Source organism: Haemorhous mexicanus, chromosome 2 (genome assembly GCF_027477595.1).
Source record: "Haemorhous mexicanus isolate bHaeMex1 chromosome 2, bHaeMex1.pri, whole genome shotgun sequence".
Lineage (NCBI taxonomy): Eukaryota > Metazoa > Chordata > Aves > Passeriformes > Fringillidae > Haemorhous > Haemorhous mexicanus.
Genome location: NC_082342.1, coordinates 6,326,874 through 6,350,366, shown reverse-complemented (window position 1 = coordinate 6,350,366; position 23,493 = coordinate 6,326,874). Strand labels below are relative to the sequence as shown.

The window sequence follows — 23,493 nt, the reverse complement described above, 5'->3', positions numbered from 1 at the left end:
TTAGGTAATTCCTGCTTGCTTTATTTATTTAGAATCAACTACCATTCAGATTAATGGATAATTTACAACAGGAAAAAGGTTTAACTGACAAGGCACAAGGAATTGATTATCCTGTTTCCAGAATTTAGAGCATATGAAGAAGTGAACTTTAAGTTGGTCGTGCATTCGTGGCAGCAGCTGACACTATCAGAGACATTTTGCTTGTTTGCTTGTTAGGTGTTCCTGAGAAGCCACAAATTACTGGATTTACCTCACCAGTTATGGAGGGAGAGAGGATGCAGCTCACTTGCAAGACATCTGGTAGTAAGCCAGCAGCTGATATCAGATGGTTCAAGAATGACAAAGAAGTTAAAGGTATTTAAAAGGATTTTGGTGTCATTTGCTCCAATTGTCAAAACTATCAATTCTGTAGAATTATGGGGTTTTTTTAATCTGTTTTTGTAAAGTTGCTCCTATTGGGTCATGAAACGAGTAGGGGACAGTACACAGATGAAGAATTGATTGTAATTTACTGTAGTGGTCATATAACCTCTTTTTATTGTTTTTTCAAATAGTAAAAACTGATGTTTTGGATTGCTCAGAACTCTGTGCAGCATAATCAACTCAATTGTGAGGCTTCATAGAGAAATGTTTTCTGGATTATTATCACAGTCAGACCATTCATCCCTGATATTTTCCCTTCTCATTTCTTGTATGCTATTCCAGCATGGGGTATGTCTGATTTAGTTAATTCCCAGATTTAAGTTTCACTCCCCTAAAAAATGTGACCAGGTGAGGCAGAACCATCTGGAACAGACAGGAGCATGTACTTCTCATAGGGTAGCTATGGAGCCTGCTCTGGTGAGGAAGAGCCAGGATGTAGCAAATGAGGGAATCTCAACTGGGAAACTCGCAATCTCCAGCTGAGGCAAGGATGCTGACAGTCTGAAGTGAGAAGGAGGGTGAAGATGGACTTTAAAGGGGATCATAAAGACTTCACAGGGGCTGAGGGAAATTGGACAAAGTCTGCTGTAACTGAAAAGCCATTGAGTAACTAAAACCAAAGCTGATAGCAAGGCTTTGCCTTCAAGGATGCAGTGAGCTAGGAAAGAGCTGCATATAAAAAGCTGTTTATTTTGTCTCCATCTTCTCTTTCACTTGGTATGTTCTTTGCTTAGAGCTTAGTTTTCTACTCCATATTCTTAAAAATGCTGGAATAGTTTTAAATCCTCCTTGGTGAATGAGTGATTGAAGAGAGATTCCTAATACAGAAGGCTGTCACACCTCCAAGCCAGTTGAGATGCCCATTATAAAGTAGATGGATAAAAAGAGTAAGATATTGATATTTATTCATGTCATCTCTATTCATTCTGCTATAAGACCAGATAAATAAATGATTCAGAATCCACCTTTTCTGTGCAGCTTTAAAAAATAAAAACGAACAAACAAAAATCCACCCTTCATTTATCTGATTTATCTAATATTTTGGATTTCATTAGCTCAATAAACTGCCTCAAGCAAAGTTACAGAGTTAATTACAGAACCATTTATCTTCCTTTACTATTCCCTACCAATTTCAACGTGCAAAAGCAGAGCTCTGGTATAAAACTGGTGAAACAAGGAGATTGCAGATGATTGCCTAAAGAATCCTGTTCATTCTAGAGGTGTTCTTATACTTCTAATGAAAATGAGACTAGTACTGAAAAGAACAAACATTTTAGACTGGAATAATTTGAAATGTGCAACAAAGATAGAAAATGAGTAAACATAAAATAATCCTTTTCAGTACTGGGAAATTTGAGGAAATTGATGAAAGAAAGGCAGCATCTAATCAAATTCAAGTAAAAAGAAGAATTAAACAGCACAGCTAAGACACACAGCACAGCATAGATTGTGTCCTCCAGATGAATATACATATTCAAGGCATGTTAAGATTGGAAATCACTCCAAGCCATGTCAATACTATAAGATAAACGCTGATACAGTTGGCCTAACAGCAAGGCCATATTGAAAATTTGTTATTTGAAAATATGTATTTGAAATTTGAAAATATGTGATTTTAAAAAATATGGTTTAAAATCTGGTGTAATACCTTTGCATTTCCTTCAGTTGAAAAGTAATTGAAACCAGCAAGCAATTTGTTGATTTGACTCTTTATTTTTCTCAAGAGTTCCTAAAGGAATTTAAAAAGAAAAAAATAAAAAACAAAAAACAAAAGAAAGAGGATGGGGAAGAAAGGAGTATAAAAGGAGTACGAAAAAGAACAGTGAAGGGGAAAAAACCCTGACAACCAGAAATAGGAGGAAAGTACTGAGCACATTCATTTCAGTTCAGTTTTCTAGGTCTTCTGAAGAGCACATTGCCATTTCTCAAAGGTTAGAAATAAAATAACCTAACCAGTCTGCAGTGGCATCAGCAGAAGTTACATTAGCTTTGTGCAGTGTAAAAGGTGAAATGATAAATCCGAGAAAATAGATATGAAATGATATGCTAATGCAGCTGACATTAAAGGTTAGAAGTTTGTCTGTCTAGCACCAGTAAATCCAATTGTGTTCCACTGTACTATACATGCTGCAAACCAATATAAATTATGCACTGAGATCAGAGTTGCACCAAAGGGGAAAAAGCCGCTCTAAAATTGTAGCTCCATTGCTGTGACTCAAAAAAGGAATCATCATCTGATAAAGGAATACTGTTTGATAAAGTAAGTGTTAGTAATGACAGAGACTGAATGTGAAGCACTGGGTGCCACACCTTTTAGTTTACTGTGCTGTCATTCATACATGCACCATCTTAGCAAAGAGATCTGCAGTTTAGCATTCTGGTGACATTTCTGGGAGGTTATGAAGAACAAAAATACTGGAGTAGGTAAATGCAAGTTTTTCATTTTGAAATTGCCTATCTTTTTCATCAAAATTTATTACATGCTCTTTGAACAAAGTTATATAAAGAATTTTTGTTAGGCTTCAGGAATATTTTGAATGGATTTTCTTTTTCTTTTTTTTCTTTTCCTAGGTAGACTTGATTTTAAAAATAAATAAGTTCATTTTGTTGCAACAGTTTAAGATACTTTGAGTAAGTTTCTTTAATTTTACTATACACAAAGATTTCAGAGAAGCACTGATCGTTGTCTTGAGAAACCTCTAAAGCAAAGATGATTTTTTTTATTTTTAGAAAATAAGGCCATTTCATGTCAGAACTTGAGTTTAAATGTAAACAATCATTATATCTGCCATGTAAAACCAGAAAAACTGTCTTTTTAAAAGATGAGTATTTCTGTGTGTTACAGGTATGTGCTCTAATAAATAGCTTGCAATGAGCAATAGATGATCGACATTCCATCATTTGCATTTATTATTTTCCCTATCAAACATCTACGCTTATGAGCTATAACCCTGTATTAGTTGAAACAGCCAAATTTGTATGTGCATGTGTCTGAAAGTCATGGAAGTGGGCCTGAAGCTGATACCAAGGTTTCATTTGGCCCAACTTCTATTCCAAGGTCAAATCAAGGTGCTAAAGGTCTTCTCCAATTCAGGTTTGAAAAGTCTCCCAGGACAGATTCCATAGAAACATTTCTGTCTGGGGTAGATTTTTCAGCATTCTAAAGCCCTCTTGTTTAGGTTTTTCATTATTTGTAGATATTTCAGAATACATAATCCAGATTTTTCTCGGTGTAACTTGTGTTTGTTGCACATTAGCTTTTGTTGTACACCTCTGAGGGGATTCTGGCTTTTTTTCTTAATGGCCATATTTTATGTTCTTTAAACCAACAGTTTGATCTGGTTTTAGTCTTTTCTTCCTTGGGTTAGATAACATCAACTTTCTTAAGATGTCCTTGTACAGCTCCACTGACCACAGTGTTTTTCAACACGTTTGTAGTACATTTTTTTCTTCAGAAAGCCCAAAACTGGGCCTGGTACTCTCAGTGTAGCCATGCATGTGCCAAAGAAAGAAGGATCACTTCCCCTGGCTTTCTCCCTGTGCTTTTACTAATGCAAGGCAGCGGGTTTAACTTTTAGCCCTGCAAGGGCACTCTGTTCACTAATGTTCAACATGTCCTACCACCCCTAGGTCCTCCTCTAGAAAGCTGTATCCCTTCAGGCTGTTCCATTACAGTGCTTCCCAAACTAAATGCTCGTGTCATGGATTTCTTTTCAACCTTTTCTTCAAGGGAATATTTAGGAGAGAGAAGCAGCAAGAAAACAAATGAAACAGTAGGCTACAACTGAGGTATTTAAAAATTCTGTAAAATGTCCTGAGTGATGATGTGTACCCAGTAGCTGATCTCCACCGTTCTTACATCCAGTTGGATTTGCACTCAATTAGAATGTATTACAATCACACCTTCATTTGCCATGAAGAAGCATCTAAGAAAATACAGCTGGTAAGGAGGAAAAGCTAAAAATTTCTGTTGGTGAGGATGCTAACAGTTTGTAGAATCTTATCACTGCCCTTTTTGCAGAGGAAGTTAATTCTGAGAGTCTAACTCTTTTACACAACAAATAACTAGAGAGGGACTTCTCAGCATCAATTTAGGAAATTACCTGCTGTTGTTTTTCTAAAGGATTAAAAATCCACAACGTCTCAATAAAATTAAAGTTGCTGATGTTTTCAGGAGCCTTCTGTCCCCTACCTCAAGTCAATAGGCAAAGGGATGTGCACATTACTTATAAGTGGAATGTTACCTGTATAGGTGCTTATTATTAAATATGGAAACCTAACTCTAGGAACAATATCGCATGTGTTTGCTTTAAATATTAGTGGAGACATTTGTTGTTTGATTATAATAACTTTGCTTTAGCTCTGATCAATACATCTCTTACCTTCTAACCCTTAAATATTAATAGTGACCATGGCAGAAATGGCAATCTTTTAAAGCTTAGCAGCAAACAGGCAGAAAAATTCTCATATGCAAGAAATAATTATTTTTTAGGGAGGAATGGAAACTGTATAACTGCACGGTGTCCTTGTCTGTCTGGAGACAATGATAAAGACCACCTCTCTGAAGTCAGAGGTGTTTTTAATCTAAAACTATGTAGCTTAAACCATTGAAGATTTGCTTTCTAAAATTGATATTTCATGGAAATTTTATTTAGGTCATTCTGTTCTCTAATGGGATTTAGTATAATTTGTAAAACTGAAATCTCTCACTTTTTTTAGGGCACAGAGGACATAAGAAATCTCAGTGTAATTTAATATATATGTTTAAGTATTTATAGATGTCTTTTCAAGCTTTCACTGCAATAAATCAATATAACAAGCTTACCATTTTTTCTGAAATAAACTAAAATCAATAAGTATCACAAGTAGTTGGGAACCAAGTGAAACAATTCTAAAGTATGTGTAAGAAGATCTCATGTTCCAATTAATACATTCAGACATTTTAACTCAAATGCTCAGTCTTTTGGATCTTCATTTCTGATTTAGCATGTATTTCTTACAACAAAATGTTCTGAATGTGAATCTTAACCTTGAGCTGAGATGATGACTCCTAAGTGTAGCTGAAAACTCCCTCCACTGCAATGTCTGTGTTAAAAACACATCTGCTAAAAACACATCTTTTAATTGAGTCTGCTAGTGTCAAGTCAGTTTAGAATGGTGTAAAGAAGTGAGTGGAAGTTCTCTGCAGTAATCTTATTTCTGGTCTTCTTGGGACTCGTTTGTATATTCCAGTAAATACTATGACATGCTCTATTTACAGTTATTTATTACCATTGATGACTATACCTGGTTTTATCAGTAAATTAGCATAATTCTAACCAAACCACAGAATAACCAATGAATAAAGTAAGCACAGGATGAGTCTGACTGTGTGCACATGGCTTCAGTAATATCCATGTATTTCATTACTGTGAGAGGCTATAAGAATGAAATTGGGAAATTTAATGTTCGGTGGCACTGTGAATATGTAAGGTGGTGAGAGTGGGACAAGATCACAATCTTTTTCTGATGACCTGCAGAGGACATTTATACCAGATATGGACCTAAACATTCAAGAGGTAATAATGAATGGAATTTCTGTTTGAATGCAGTATCATGGAACCAGTTTTAAAATTTTCACTTTCAATATGTATCTCCTATTCTGACAATGAGAGCAAATTGAGGAATAACTGCAGTCTGATTACTTTTATATTAAAGAGACCAACAATAAAAGATGGGGTTTTTTTCCAGCAATTGTGATCAAAAATTTAGCTGTCTAACACTGGACTACTATTTTCCAAAAAATATTGGAAAGATAACTAACTGTTTATTCTTTCTTTCAGATGTTAAATATTTAAAAGAAGAAGATGCAGCTCGTAAAACATTCACAGTCAGCAGCACGCTGGATTTCCTAGCAGATCGCAGTGATGATGGTGCAGTTGTAAGTTGCAGAGTAGATCATGAGTCCCTAAACTCTACACCTCAGATAGCAATGCAGGTTCTAGAAATACACTGTAAGTAATACACATTATACATGCTTGCTTTTATAGTGTTGTTTTGTTTCAGTGTCTGTTGGAGCAAAGTTCTCTGGTATTGTGCAGATAGATAGCACCTTTCTTTTAGCCAGATTCTGTGGTTTGTATTTGGTTGGTGGGGTGTGTTTTTTATTTTATTTTTACATGTGTGACTCACAAAAGTTTAATGAAAGCTTAACATTGAGAGCACTGTGGGACTGAGTTCTTGGCTTTATTTGAGAAGTAGTGGAAAGAAAATGCATTTGTCTTTTTTGGTTATCATTGAAGCAATGTAAATGGGTTATTTAACATCAAGAGCATCCTAATTCACAGTTTTCCTTGAAAGTTTCAAGAAACTTGAAACAAGGGTATAAATAAACAAGTTTGTAGCAGATTGCCTCAATGACACTGAATGCTGCTAAAGAAACTCACTAGTGTTGTTAAGAGCACAGACTCAGGAAGAAAAGCTCTTTAAGATTTATTTTCAGGCCTGGCCCACACAATCTCGGTAATCCAAACTTCAGTTGTATTGCATCTTTATATATTGGCTATTTTTTTTATTTCAAACACCATTTCTGGACATGATGTTTTCCGCAGTGCATTGTCCCAAAGTTGAATGCATCTGGTTTTCTGTGTGCCCTACACAGAAGGGCAGGAGTTAGATTGTCCTTTGAGTCAGTGGGTTTTTTTCTCTTATAAACTGTGAACGACACCATCAGCTGACATTTTCATATCCACTTGTCTTATATCCACCATTTTTCGGGGTCCAGCTGTGTTTGTTTTTTTTTTTTCTGGAGAACATGTGTACATCTCGTTGCCTAGCTAGCAACAGCAGGCATCTGCAAAATGTCAGACCAAGAGAAGGCAAAAGACCTTTCATTAATCTCTTTCAAGACCAGGTACAATCAACCTGTTATAAAGCAGACAAGGCTGTCCCTGGAGCAGGCAAGTGTTCAGTGGCTGCAACCAGTTCCTGAGGAGCCATGTCAAGGACTGTTGCCATATGTAACTTGTTTCTAAACAGGAATATTTCTATAAGCATCTAAGACTTGCAGCACATGTAAAATGCAAGAATAGCAAAAGCACTCTGTACACAGAAGCTGACAACTTTGCTAAAAATGCCATCTGCAAAAAAAGTCTGAAAATTTAGAGAATGTGGATTAGCATATGTGCTAAAAATGTTTTCTGAAACATTCTAGCTATCATTTTATTGAGAGAGATCAGGGCCTTTCTTCACCAAATGGCTGTTAAACACCTCTCCTAATATATTCAAATGCATCTGTGCTGCAGACATGAATCCCTAACAACTTTCTTTCCTTGAATTCTAAATTGCACAGCCATCAGCCACTGAACTTGCCCATGTCTTCACTTCCTAATTCTTTGCTCTTTCTTCAGTGCCTTGCTCAAGATGTTGGCACCACAGCAGATGAACCAAATTTAATGGAACACTAGATGCAGAAATTGGACAGCTAAAAAGAGTTTAAAATGGCTGCAATGTAGTGTAATGTGCCTGCAAGTAAAGGCAGGGCCCTGGTTTGCATGAGCCTCATAAGACAAAAAAGCCTTTTTGTGGCCTCTTGTATATAAAACTTCCTGAATATTTGTTGTTCCCTTCCAGTTTGCACCCTTGTAGCAAGGCACTACCTTGCTAAGTAGCAGTGAGGTACATCTTCCTCTATGCTTGTTTCTCCAAATTTTGAACATGACCCTTCTCCCTCTTCTCTGGACTCACTCTGGCAAGGTCAGACTGCACTGGGCATTTCCATTACTGGTGTTCTTTATGTTAGTGCCCCCTCAGACTGCCAGCTTCTCAAAAGCCATAATACACAAGTAATTGTTCGCTATCATTCCTGCTTGCTCCATTAATTTTCCACCAATCAATTTAATACTCTCTAGCACTGGTATACAGTCATTATACATAGAAAGAGAAGTGATAAATGTGCCAAAAGAAGCTGAAGTTTAGGGCAGAGACTGGAAGAACCATTTAAAGCTATGGAGAAGGAAGTGTTCTGTTATTGGTGACAAGAAGACTAAGATCAGTCTTTTGTTGTCCTTGTCCTTGCCACCTACATTTCCATGGTCAGCATACTCAGAAATCTTAATGCTGGTCAAATTTTCCAAGGAAACTTAAAAAAAGAGAAGAAGATTCAAGGAACTGATATAGTTCATCAGAGAGCCTTAAAAGAAAAAGAGGAGTGAAATTATTCACTGGAGCAACCCCAGCTACTCCAAATGGAGTACATTACACTGCAATTGGGCTCCTTGATTTTTTTCTCCTTGTGTTTCTCACCGTTGTCATGGATATTACTGCAGCCAGTAGAAGCTGTTTTTTTTCTGTCAGTCCATATGATTTCATACATATAAAAGCCATCCTGTTTATATCAACAAGAATCATGCTCACAGGACCCTGTAGAAGCTGATCCAACATATATCCTCAATGCCACCTTGCAGCAGGCCAAAAATAGTGCTGGCAAAGTTGATGAATTATGGGACCTCAAAGTCAGAAGAATTTGTTAGTTTGACAACCTGTAGGCTCCAAAATAACAACCACGTTGGTATGGCATTGCCACATGCTCCTAATGTCCCAGAGATCTATAAAATTAGCAGACAACTGTGAGAGAATGATAAGCAAGTCTCTTAAAAAGGTCAAACAGAGCAGCACAGGTGAGCATCAGTTTGGCCGAGAATGAATGTACAAAGATGAGGCATCACTCCCTAGAACTGCACTTGAGTTTTAAACACCTTCTTAAAATCTGAAAAGTTAAAACATGGATGCTCCTCATGAATTATCAGAGTATTATCACCAGTTAGAAGGAAAAGGCAATAAGAACTTGTCTAGGCATTTCTGCCTTTAATAATTATGCTTGAATGTTGAAAAGCCAGCTTTTTTTCAAGCAACTGGCCCCTGACAATGGACAAAATTTTTGTCTTCATCAAAACAAACAAACAAACAAACCAAAAAGCAAAGGAAAATAAAAGAGAACAGTAGAGAGTGCAGGGTTGTGTTTGCATCCGGTGGATGATAGGTAGAGAAAAAAGAAAGCAAAAGAATGGAATGAAATAACAGGTTTTGAAATGTGCCTAGTGAAAGATAGAATAAAATGAAATCTGCCTTAGATGCTGGGACTGTATGAAACAGATATTTGTAATTAGTCCATGGAGAGATGTAGATAGAAGTGCTTATGAGTACACACAGCTGTTTTTATCATCAACTTTAGTAGGAAGTCAGCTTAACAAAATGAAAGCCATCAGATATAGAATATGTTTATTCCCTCTTCTTCCCCTTACACAAATCTTATGTGTTATTATTGTGATAGAGAAATCAAATAAGCTTTCCCAGTAGTGCTACAGTGTATGAAATGAAGCTGAGGACTAAACTTTTACACTCAAAGTTTTTTTTTATTTTCCATTATTCATATTTATGTGCATGTGATAGAAATAGTGCCTAAGACCTTCTGCTGCTCTTTGCTTTCCTTTCTTCCTTATAGTTCAGTCTGCAGTGGAGATTATCTATATTATTACTTGGAAGGAGAGAATGGTTGATCCTTGTTTTTACAGGGCTTCACAGATTAATTTTGCAAACTCAAAATAATAAAATAATAGGGGAAAACATTATATACGCCGACTACAATTACAGGATAATTAGCTCCTCCAATCTTTTGATTTATTTGTCTATAATTTATGTTATATCTTGCTTGTGCTTAATCCTGTTCATCTGTATGTTGTGCTCTGTGCACTGCAGGGCAGCCCAATTGCCCAAGTCTTTCTGCTGTGCTTAAAGGTTGGGCTGTAATTTAGTTTCTGCTTGGCCAGCAGAGGTTTGTGGTAGCATGACACTACTTGCTGAGTTTATTTTTCCGGTGACCCTTACTGTCAATAGCAAACCTAAAATAGACTTGTATCCCCTCTGGCTTTGCTCTGAAGTTTGCTTGTCAGCCCAGCTGCCACTGATTATTAGGCAGTGCTTCTTGTAAGTGATAAATACAAATCTCAAAGGGATATTTAATTTCATTGTTTACTTCTGTGTTCAGACTAAACAAAGAATATATTCTTTGTTCCTGTATTAAAGAATGATGGGTACGGTGCTTCAATTTTAAAAGCTTCTCAGTACAATGTTTTAGAGATTGTCTAAGTCCTTATGCACGTTCTTGAAAAGACATTTTGAGGGCATGTACAATGTCTGGTCCACATCTGGGAAGTCCGTGAATTCTTCTCATCCCTCCTCAGTGTTGCAGACATGTTGTGATTCCCAAAAGCAGCATCTTCTCTTCCTTCCAGGTCTTATCTGAGCAGAAACCAGCCAACATCTTGCTTCGTACTGAACGGAGTGCCATAAAATTACCCAGTGGTAATTACCTTACCTTAGTGAAGGTTCTCTGACTACAGTAAATTGCCCAGCAGACCTCAGTAAAAATTAATTGTGTAAATCTACCCCAGAGGCTGCTTTTGAAGCCTTAAAGTGAAATCAAATCATTTGAACTTCAAACCTAATCATCGTGCTTCTAAAATGGCAGCTGCGATGTGATCCGTGCTAATGGACTCAGTGAGATTTTTCTCAAAAGCTGACCACACTCCCAAATGACAGCACTAATAAGCTAAATATGTGTTATGTAAAGAAGTGTCTAGAGAGGCAATTTTGAGTAAATTCCATATTGGCAGACACAGATGTGCACTGAATTGTCGGCCTGACAAATCTATAGCCGTCAGCTAACTTGCTTCCACAGGCTATTCCAACATGTTTATGTGATAGGCACACTCCTTCTTTTGTGAGCTGTTATTAGATTCTTTTGCAAAGAACATCTGGACTTGACTTTAAAATTAGGCAGCAATTCCATGAGAATGTTGGAATCGTTGTCCTGGAAATCAAGGTATTGATTTTGCATTAAGTAAAGAAAGCCCTGAGAATGCAGCAGGCTGTGTATCGGATCAGCCGCACACTGGTGCGGCCGTGTAGAACACGGGGTGTCTGTGTGTGCACGTGTGTCTGACAGCACCCTGCCCCTCTCAGTCCTGATAAACCAACAAATGGAGGCTTCCCTGATGGCAAGATGGGTCCAGAACTTCTGCTGGTGCAAGCAGAGTAATTTCATCAGAGTTCCCTGATGCTCGCTAGGAGGGTTCAGCACACTTTTGCTGCTTGGCTGCTTTCAAGTTTTTGTTGGAACGGAGTTTCTAAAATACACATTCTGAACAAAAATGAGTAAAAAATGTGTGTGAATATATAAAAATATATTAATTGTAGTATATGATGTACTGCACCTTCATATAGCACTACATGAAATAGGGCATTCTAAAAAAAGGCAAGAAAAGTGTCATGAATAGTTGGGCGCTGGACTCTGTTTGTGAATGTCTACAAGACTCAGAGCTGCCCATCAGAACAGTATATAGAGACAAAAACCCTGTCTCCCTTAAGTCTTAATGTTCAACTCTAATGAGTGTTACATGTTAAATATGTTAGGGGCTCTTCAAGGTGTCTGTCTCTACCCAGACTTGCTGACTTTTTTTGTAGCTCAGAAAAGGCAGATGTGTGCCCATGCAAAAGCACACAAAATGGGACCCTTCTTAGCTATGATAAAATAGGAGAGGAAAGGAAAACTTTTCCCTTCTTCCTACATATGGTCCTTCTGTACTGTAAATAAGTAAAATATGTTTCACACATTCATTTTCTTTAAGCTGTGTGGCCATTTGTCTTTTTGAAGCTGATTCTAATTTTCTCTTCATGTGCTCCTTTCTCTTTACTTACTTTAGTTGTTTCCCCAATTTTGTGCTTAAAAAAACATCTTTGCTTTTGCACTTTGGCCTATCTCCTTCTCTTATTTGCTTTAAAGTTATCTACTTTTTTTTTTTTTCTTTTTGATTTGTGGTGTGTTTCCCAGAACTCTCCCAGAGTTAAGTGACACCTATGCTTTAGGAACAAGGGCACATCTCCCTTTTTTTTGGAAGTAGCTTTTACTCCCTAGGCAGAGAATAGTTTTTTCTGAAGTGAAGAAAATATGAGACTTCAAAGAAACTTCCTTCACGTGATGCTCATCTCTTTGGTTTCTGTCAACAGAGTTGTTGGCCTTTCTCATTTGCTTGTGACCATCTCTTCATTACACTCTGTGGCACCCCAACAGACACACTGGCTAGGAGTAAAATGTAGTAACATTTGGTGTGATTACACACAATCTTTTTATGGACAATCTGGCAAGAGATGCATCCCCAGATTCAGAAAAATGCTTTGTTAACTAAGATAATAAGGTGTCATAGAATAGCCTTCCAATTTTTCTTTTTCTTTTTCATTTTTTAATATCGCCTCAAAATTCTAGGTGAACTCAAACAAGTAGCCTGTGTGTTGAGTCAGGAGTGAAAATAGTTGCAATTCTTGAAAGAATTGAAACTTGTTTCATGTTGCCAAGAGAGAAAATGTCTGTATAATAATGACTTCAGCCAATGAGTTTAACCACACAATTCTCCTATAACTTCTGATACAGTGAAAAGACCTGGATTTTCCAGGCACATAATTCCCTAGAGTCACAAAAAAAACCCAAAAAAACCCAAAAAAAACCCCAAAAAATACAACCAAAAAACAAACAAACAAACAAAACCAACCTAACCTGAGATTTGCATATCCAGGGCTTTGCAGCTCTCTGTTTCAAACTAGCATGATTTACTCCCTTCCTACAACCATTTTATCATGGAATAATTTGAGTGGTTTGGAGCTGTGATACCTCAGAGACCTCTGGAACTTGTGGAAGGAGGCCAACATTTGAAATTTGGTCCTATTAATTAAAGCCACCTTTTGTACCAGCTTAAGAAGCAAGAGGGGGCTGCATTTTCTGTCTGATGTTCAGAAAGGACCTTGGTCTCTCACAAAGCCTCTGATCTCTGTAAGCCTAAGCAAGCAGGGATGTCCTTCACTTTCAGTGAAAATCTGTGAGCTGTTCAGGTTCCTGGACAGAAGCTCATGAGGAAAAGCTGGATGTTTTCCAGCTCCCTGAATCTGAAATGAGATCAAACTTCTGTGCTCTGATCCTGCTTTTCTCTTTCACTGAAGATTCTGCTGGATTGCTATGACCTTGAGAAGGAGACAGTTCCAGTGTCTTCCAGTTGACTCTCTCTCATATAAGTTTATCCTTTTTACACATTCAGGTTCCCACCTAAGACACCTATGTTGTGATACTCAACCAACCCAAGCAGTTTTGGGTTTTATTTTGCTTTTTTGTTCCTGTGAATCTTAATATGGAAAATAAATATATCAATACAATACTTTGAGGAGTAGCTGTCAATCTCCCTTAAAGGAGGGATGTTTCTACACTTACTAGTGAAAGATGCAGATAAAAACGATAATAATGAGAATGCAATTTAAAAGCTACAGTTTGAGTACTCTTCATATTGAATGAAAATTAAGTAAAATGTTAATTATATAGCTCAATAATTATGTAAGCACTTTTTTAATTAGTACAGTTACATTTATTAAACTTTTCATACTGGTGGATGCTTGAAACAAATGAAACTTAAAGGATAGTTACTGTACACAGTAAAGGATGATATCTGTGAACAGAAAAGTTCACTGCTACAATTTGCATGTTTAAATGAGATCAATTAGGTTAATGATGGATGAAAATAAGAAATCCATTATTTAAATGCAAAATAATTCATAAACTTGTAAGTCCATTTACTGCCAAACTTTTCATCTTTCAAAGGGGATATCCAGTTCAAAGGGTTAATGTACAATCCTGACCTTTACCATCTGGAGGTTTATGTTCAAATACGGTTTACAAGTGAAATATAATCTAATTTATTTCTCTGTAAAATCTTATGTAGAAAATCCACAGGGTTGCTTGTCTACTCTGCATAAAAACTTTGAAATCTGGTGTGGGCAGGATATTCCATGTGCCTGTTGTGTGACTAAGAGAGGGCTCCAGAAGATTTTAAAGAAAGTTTGGGATGGAGAGTTTAATAATATTAAAAGTAGGAAAGACCAGAAAGCAGGTGAGATAGTCTGGATGAAAAGATTAAAAACAAATTTAGAGATCATTACCAGAAGCTCTCAAGGAAGAGAAGTTTGACATTCATGAGGGTGGGATGAATATTTTCAAGAAGAAAATCAATTTTTCATTTTCTGATGCTACTTCTTAGTTATTTTTATAGAGACTAAAATTTTATAGTGTCTAATAGCTGATATGAATGTTGGAGAAAGGACTGAAGGGATATTTGGAAATGCTGAGCATCCAGAGCTCTCATTTAACTCCTCCAACAGTTATGGATGTGCTACAGTTCTTAAGCCATATTCAAGATAATTTAAGTCAGACACAACAGAACAATGAAGGCTTTAAACAAAAGAATCTGGGAAAGCAGAAGATAAAGTTACACTGAAAGGTCATGCGCTCTCTCAAAGTTCAGCATTTCTTTTTCTTTTCTTTTTTTACCTTCTCTTAACAGCAGAAGTGAGATAAAACATAAATAAGTTGGAGAGAGCGCAGTGTAAGGCAATGGAGATGCTAAATGAAACAGATTTTACTGTTTACTCTGAAAAAGTGGCATGACAAAAATAATTAAACAAGATGAAAGTTGTAAAACCAAGCTTCATCACTTGCATTCACTGGAGAAAACAGAACTGATTTGCAAAGAAAATATTGTTTCTACCATATCATTCATGTGTGGATGGGACTTAATGCATAACTCAGAAACCAGTGATCCATTCTGCAAATCCATGTAAAGGGGAGTGAGTGGCTGTTGTCTGGTGCTATCTCCATGGAGTGGCACACACTCAGAACTGGGGTACAGTGCCACTCTGTCCTCCACTTAATTCAGCAGGGGCTGCTGATGTGCTCACATTTATCTCTGCCTGTGTTAAGGCCAAGCACAAGGTAGGCAAGAATGATCAAATAACACATTACGTGACAAAGGCAGGGTAAAGCTGTAAACATTTGAAATGGAGCAGGGGGGGACTGTGGAGCTTTGGTGGTGTACTTCCAGCTTCTTTTTCCCCCTCCCAAAACCCCAAGCCACATGTTATGTACTACCACATTTCACATCCTTTATTGTGTTTTAGTAATTGTGGGGAAGGAGCCTGGCATGACCAGCAGGTGAAGTGCTGAAACAAGTCCAATGGATATCTTTAACAAACTACCACATAATCAATGCCTACAGAATTAGTAACCTAAATGGTTTCCTGCCAAGTTGGTACTCAAATTGAGGCATTCATGTAATATGAGTGTCAGGAGGGAATATTTGACTGATCAGTCTTTCTTTTCCCCCCCATTGGCATCCACTTTCTTGTTTTGCATCCAGGAGAGTGCATTTACACTCTTCTGTTACAAGCTGTTATTACTCTTTTCTACAACAAACATCATTTTAAAATAAACCAGATGAGATTAAGGATGACACAACAGAATTCATCAAAGAATCTCAGGTAACAAAGGGACCATATGCTGTTTCTAGTCCTGCTTAACTGTAAAGCAATTTTAAAGGAGTACAAAAAGAAGACATTGGAATATCCATTTGGATATGGTACCAAGTATTCACTTCTATCAAACCTAAGTATTGAAGTACTATCATAAGGCTTAATTTCACAGTGTTGTTGAATACTTTTATTAAAATTAAATGCCATTGCCATGGCACAATTGTTTGAACGAGATTGACTCACCCACAAATATTACTAATTGAATAATTTTTCAGATATATAATATTGATTTTTTTTTTTTTTTTTTGTCTCATCCATTTAAGCAGTGAGTTATTCATTCTTTTCTGAAGCAGAGCATCAAGCTTACTTCATCTGCTAGGCTGCTTTGGTGAAGTTACCAAGGCAGACTTGCCCCTAACTGCTTATTCAAGGCAGCAGTGCCCAGACAGAAGCCATGCTGCTTGCCATTTACAAAATAAGCCAAATTAGGGGAAATGCTGATTCACAGCTGTAGGATGCACAGCTGGTAAGTGTAAAAGCTATTAAAAATGGTGAGCACTTGCAAAGAGCTGATTAAAGTGCTCCTCTCTCCTCTTTCTCATTTCATTTAGGTTATCCAATCTGATGCTTATTTTTGTGCATGCTGGAGTGGTTTGTCCTTGGAATTTACTTTTAAAGTCTCTTCTTTCCTAAGCTTATTTTCTTACATTTTTTTAGAAATAGGAATGAAATTATATAGTACTACAGAATTTTCAATGAGTTTTGTAATTGCCATCCATGTATGAAAATTATAATCTCATGGTTTCTGAAGGAAAAAAAAAGTTCCTGAAACTTGCCTGTGCTCACTCCAGTGCTAATTAATTTAGAAAGTAGATACATCATCATTTTCAGAGGTATCTGCTTATTTTATCTTTGCATCTGGAAATGATGGAAAGGTTCCAAGCATGTAAGAGAGAGAAAAAAACGCAATGAAAAATGTAGAAGGCTGTGACATAAATAGATTTCACAAACATGCATTTTGAAGAAAAACAGACAAAAATGGGTAGACAATAAATGAATTAGTCTCCGAGGAAAAACTTTTAGAATCTTATCATCTGGCAGCCATTTATTACCAGGTAGCAATAATCTTTTATTATCAGACTGTTAGATTTTTATAACATTTTTAAAAATGATAGCACCAGAACTGTTGTTGTTCACTGACACACTAAAATATCTGAGAAATTTATGAAAGCTTTTCAGTATTCAGAAGGTTTGCAGTCATAAAATAAAACCATGAAGTAAAGGCATGCTGTTCATGCTGTTGGTAGCTCATAATTTAGCTAAACCTGTAAGGAGAAAAATGTGTTGTAATGAACCAGTTGTAGTAACTTGCACTCTGGTACAAAGAGGAAGTGGTGGTTTGTGTTCAAATCAAAAAACAAAAATGGCAGAGTAAATCTCAGTATTATAGATCCAGGCAGGAGGTGCTGCTGCACAAGATTAAGTGATTAATTCAGAGTTTGGAGTATTCTGGAAATAGTCAGTGGGTAATGGAAGGAAGGTGGAGGTTATCCTTTTCCTTGCCAGATGATCTGGCAGCCATGACATGGATGTTACACCATAGAAAAGGTCTGTGTGTTTTATCTGGGCTGCCTGGAGCTCAGCTGAGTGTATTCTGAACTAGAAAGTAATTAATATGATATGTTCCCTGTGTTGGTTAGGGTCCAGGAAGGTAAAACCTGTCATCCATGGGATGCTCAGTGATCACAGTGGGAAGAACTGCTCTGTCACACAAGCACAGCTTTCTTCCTGAATGGATCCCTCATCATATTCCACACTGTTGGATCCAATGCTCTGCTAGGTTGTTAAACAAAGCCTTTTCTTTCTAGCAGTACTTTTAAGGCTTTTTAAATCATTTTGTATAGGAGAAAATTTCTAGTGACAAAAGGTAATTAAAACCATCTACTCATCATCCTAAAACATTAAATAAGGAGGTGGTATCAATGCTTTTAGCAGGAGGATTGTAAGTAACACTTGTAGCACATCCTGATGTATTGTGAGTGCTTGCTTCCCCTGACAAACTCAGCCAGCGAAGTGTTTGCCCCTCCCTGGACCTTTCCTGTCTCTTTCCTTTTGCTGTTAACATAATTTGCACTCAAACAGCAAGTCCAGCAAGGATCACAGGTTTCATTACAGCAAACTCAGCTTCTTGCTGCAGCTAGTGAGATGTTCATAACATAAACTACAGAGAGAGAGTCACTTTTAAAGGAAAGATGCATCAGAATTAAAGTGTTACAGCGGAGGCTTGGGGTCAAATGATGTTAATGAGCTGCTTTCAATTATTTATGACACAATTAGGGACAGGATTGTTTCTGCCTTGGTTTTGAGATAGACACCTGACAATTTGGCTGCATGGAAACTAATCAGTTCGAAGAGCCTTGTTTTGGAGGTTTAATATGTTTGTTGTAGTGATATGTTGTGTAAAGCTGTTAACTTTTTGTTCATCACATGCAAATGTTTGACCAGCTGTGCCCCCTTTTTTCTACAGTTTTCAAAAGGTTTAGCCCTTTTTACTAGAACTTTCAAGACTAAGTAGGACATTGTGAAAAAAAAAAAAAAAAGAAAAAGAAAATAAATACAGAATCCCTCATGTTTTAAGAAAAAGAGGTTTAGGCAGCATATATCACACTGATATGTGCCATGCATACAGGAAAGAACCTGACCAATGGATTTTTCCTTTTGAACCCCAAAGAGTCATAAACTAAAATAATTCAAAAGATTTATCTTTCCCTATGCACCTTGTATATATTGAACATTATATGTTACTGTCACCAAATGGGACATTTTTTCTGTGCCAGGTCTTTCAATATTCTACAACAGAAATAAATTATTTCTTTGGTGAAGGAAAAACAGAGAAAGTCAAGAGAAATTTGATTTCTGCTTGACACTATGTCCTGGGTTGACTAGTCCACCACTATCATCCATTTCCTTAAATTATGTGAACCAACCTATCCAAAATTAAAAGTTGAGACCAAGACTACTTTATGAATTTATTATTACTTAAACAGTAAATAAAATCTTTTGGTTTTAAATATTAATTATTGGATTGCTTTGATCTTGAGAAAATCATGCTAAAGATGTACAAAGAGAAGACCCAAATATAGCATGTGAGAACTTAAATGTATAATACTACAGGAGATTTTAATTGAAATGTGATAGAACCCACATCTTCTGTGATGCCATTTTACCTTGGGAAGTAGGAATCACAGACTTCATGCAATAAACAAGTTTAAAAAGACTTGAAGGGACATTGCACTTTATATGAAATAAGTGTGGAAACATAATCGACCTAGCTGAGTACATATTCATTACCAGTTTGGACAAGGTTTTCCTAAGTTTGTGTTGGTATTGGTAAAATACCTAAGATCTGCTTATGGCATTGTGTTTACTTTTTTTTTTTTAAATAATTATTTAAACATTCAAATATATTGTCATCTTTGACACATAGGAAGACTACTCACTTAGAGCCCACCAGCTCAAAAAGTACTTTAAAAAAAAAAACAAAAAGTAATTTTTTTGCATGTAAAGCCCAAGAATGGATGTACCAAAACCACTTGATGCTAAGGATTGACACATTCTTAGGAAACAGGTGGGGATTTTTAAAGTTTTATGAGTATTTCTTTTTTTGTGGATATCCTAATCTGGCTCTAGAAAACCTTTCTAAATGTAAAATTAAGGGTATAATCTGGGTTATGTTTGCACTGAATGTAAATAGAGACAATTTGCTCAGTGCTGAATTGTGTGAGAAATGTGTATTGGGCTTAAAATTTTCTGATACCTGGCTTTTTCTTTTTTGTGTGTCAGAATATCCCGATTTATCCAAAGGAAATGGGTGGTAAAAAAAGCCTTTTTAGATTCAAAGTGAAATCTTAGCTCAAAATCTGTCTGGAAGGGAGACCTTAGCATTCCTGGCTGACCTCTGCTATGGCATAGGAGGTCCTTGCACTCTGACCCAGACCAAACCCTTAATCCATGAACTCCAAAGGTTGAATGTTCTAATCTATAATTTAGTGCCAAATAAGTATTTTGCTGGATCTGATCAACATAGTGTGAATACTTCAGTACTCAGTGGATTAAGTAACCTCTTTTTCTCATAAATCACTGCATGGGGTCTAATAACTGATCTTGATGGATTGATTAGCACTTCTCACAAAAATTAAATTATGTCTAAGTGAGGGAGTGTAGAAGTGGCTTCCTGAGTTATGGAGGTAGAGCAGGCCTCTTAAATGTAGACTGCTGAAGTGCAGGACCCTTGGGATTAGTAATTCTACCATTGTAAGGGAAAAGAAGGAGGTGTCCTTGTTCTCTTCTGCTTTCTGAAGAGTCAGACGCGTTGAAGATATTCAGGGTGCTAAGTTTAAACTTCATTGTACATCACTGCAATTATTTATTAAAAAAATATCTATAATTCAGCAGAAAATTTGTAAATTAGGAGCCCTGACTTGGATCTGTACATCTGATACATTATTCCTATGTAAATTTCTGCAGAGGAGAACCACTAAGACTTTTTCTGTTAATCCTCCTTTCACTGGAATGCCAATGGAGGCTGGGATTTACCTTTTAACAAAATGTGTAGAGAAATCTAGTGGCAAGAAGTTTATATTTTGATATGTGTATTACTTTAGCTGTTTATGTTACAGCTAAAGTAATACACATATCAAAATTACCTGGAGGAAAGACTGCTGCATGGTTCTTTGCATAGGTGCATTTTCAGCACTGTTGGAATTCTGATGACTACAAGATCATGAATACTCCTCCTCCTGAATAGTCTACTGCTTCCACTTGTTGTTTCTTAAAAGTGCCAATGAAATATATGTGTTCCACCCACCCTAACATCTGCCCAAGAAGAAAGGTGGTCTTATTTTCTGTTTCTGGGATTGTAATTACATTGACTGAAGATGATTATATTAGGGAGGGATTATTTGATAAAACAGCATTTTCCAATCATAACCTCATGATAATGCTACCACTTAGTCTCACAAAATGATTTTTCTTGTGCTTATTCATACACACCTGTTGCTGATTAATGCCCTAGGATGCAAAGGGTTGCACTTTGATTTAGTGACCCAGCCAGAGCTGTAAATTCCATGAAAGGTTTTGCTAAGAACTGATGGGACCAAGACTTCTGAAGATACATAGGAGAAATAGGCCAAATTCCACTTTTACTCTCTTGACACTAAGAAGAAACTAGTAGAGATTAATTGTCTGATTCTGTTGTTGGCCTGTTTCACGATCTTAGCGAATTTGTTTACTTTTATGAATTCAATTTTCCTTTTTTACACTGTGCTTGTTGAGGGTTTGCACATGAAGTGTAACATAACTTACCATGAGGGATTTTTCCAGCAGCTTTCTTGTGATTATTTTATATGAGTAAATTTATGTGAAGGAATTTAATCCTGCATGTAACCTTATAAAGGCTTGGTGATATAATAATATAAATATATACTGAAGTCTATTTTACTTCAAGCAGTGTAAAAGCAACTGCTTGAAGTACATTCTGAAAGTAAACACACCTTTAAGCATAGATCTGATTAAGAGCAAAGGTCTTGTGACTGATGAGAACCACCTTTATTTTGAAAATAGCTTCAAAGAGATTAAATCAGTCAGTTATGCAGTTCCATAAGATATGAATGTTGCCATTAGTTGCTGCTAAAAGTAAAACAAAAGTCAAGTGTTGAAGTGTTTAGTTTCTTTGTGTGTCAGATCAGATTTTTACTGGTATAAGCTGGTATCAATTTTCCACATATGTTTACTGATTTTATCTGTTGCTGAAGATGACATAGCCTGATCAAAACCAGATAAATCTTCCCAAAGCTTTGGAATGGGTTTCCCAGGCTTGTGAGATGAGATGAGCCCAAATCCTAGAAAGATGGATGAAGCAGAATCACTAAGTGGAACTTTTGCCTTTGGTCTGCTGAATCACAAAAGGTTACACAAAAAAAAAAGCCCCATGCAATAATTCTTACCTGTAGCTAGTATGTCCAGAAACAAAGTAGCAGATTCTGTGCTCGTGGAGGGTAGAAGATATGTTAAGACATGTTTGAACCTCAGTTCAGGTTGGTGGTAGCAATCAGCTGCATCTCATAAATACCTCTTGACTCAAACTAAAGACTGGAGGGCCAAAGAAGCTCTCTCTGCTGGAGATGAATGTAACTTAAAAAGTCACTGGGTACTGAAAGCAGTGTGTTTCATTGAGAAAATTTGCTGTGGTGCTTACACCCACATAAACCACTGTTTTTTTAATAGAATTGGACTTTCCCAAATCTTATTCTTTTTGGAATACTTATCTCCTCCATAATATTCTTAGAACTCAGGACATATTTGTAGATATTGTAAAGAAAATGTAGTCACCACTCCCTTGTTCAGAAGAATTTTGCTTTGAATACTGGTCCATGGTATTTTATTATCATGAAATTGCTGGGCTAAATGCTAAAAAATATGCAAGTTATTAAAGTTCAGGTAAGTTCAGCTGGTACACATTGATATTTTTCTACTGAGTTTAGAGGAGGAGGAAAAGATCTGACCCACATTACTCTTGACTCTATTCCTTTGCTCTGGTTGTAGAAGGAGATTTTTTTGGACATTTCTACATTATTTATAATAAGCTGATAAACATATCTGGAAAGAAATCAACCTCTTTCAGTATTACAGTTCTTAAATTTCTTTCTTTAGGCTGTTTTCTAATGTTGGTGTTTGCTTGAGATCATGTGATCTTCCGGTTGTTATGATTAATATTTTAAGTGTGACAGGTCAAAACGCACTGATAGAGTACATTTATACTTTTTGAGTTCTTCCAAAATGAGTCACAGTGGGAGGCAGTGTTTTGTAATAGCATCTTGTGTTCTGGAAAAGTACCAGTCAGCAGGGTTCGATCATCTTTGTAAAAATAAGATATTTAGGTTAGTTTTGATTCAATTCAACTATTCTGAAGATTTCTTCTCATTTAAATTATTGATGTGAATGTGAAGATAAAGGGCAGGTTTATCTTAAAAGTTTTTTCCTTTTTAAATATATGCTTGAATTCTGGAGAGAAATCAGGCATGGCCTAAAAATAAAAAACAGAAATAGTAATACTGAGAATAAAGCACTCAAAATAGAATATCTAGTTTTTGAAAAAGAATCATTAATAAAATGCAAAAATTTTCCATTGCTGTCTTCCCTAAAAATCATATATTGAATTAAACCCTGTGTTTCCTGCTTTAGAGAAACAAGTAGTTACTGTTAAAGTCAATTAGCAGGGAAAACCACTAGGGACTGGATTTCCTCCGCCACTTTGTTGTGCCTTAGAGGGTGAAACATAAATACAAGACCTTTCTGTGTTAGTAAGCTCTGTTTAGAAGTGTATGGAGAACAGAGAGCTGCCTGGTGGATTAAAGTAGGAATGGGAACTTTAAGTAGGGGACAAGCAGCAGTGCATTGATCCATGCAGATGAAAGCTTAATTGTCTGGAATCCTCTCTTCAATTTTATTTGGGTCATTTACAGTATTGCATAAAATGCTGATAATTTTAAAATATTTAAGCCAGGAATAATAGCTAGATGGCCCTTTAATTTCTTCCTTCACCTGTGGCTGTCAGGATTACTTCCATCAAAGTTTTGCTCTTTTTCATATTTCTCTGGAAACCTCTTGATCTCATTGCATTAGTTGTCT

At 36.5% G+C, this 23,493-nt stretch overlaps 1 protein-coding gene across 3 annotated transcripts in view; it reads left to right on the top strand.

The window, feature by feature from the left end:
* The window catches only part of CADM2 (cell adhesion molecule 2), a 578,035-nt gene that overhangs the window by 462,234 nt on the left and 92,308 nt on the right, over positions 1–23,493 (top strand). For all 3 annotated transcript variants that reach the window (XM_059872652.1, XM_059872630.1, XM_059872640.1), the window contains 2 exons: positions 217–354; positions 6,246–6,416. In XM_059872652.1, the coding sequence (XP_059728635.1) occupies positions 217–354; positions 6,246–6,416 (309 nt within the window). The remainder of the gene's footprint in view (positions 1–216; positions 355–6,245; positions 6,417–23,493) is intronic.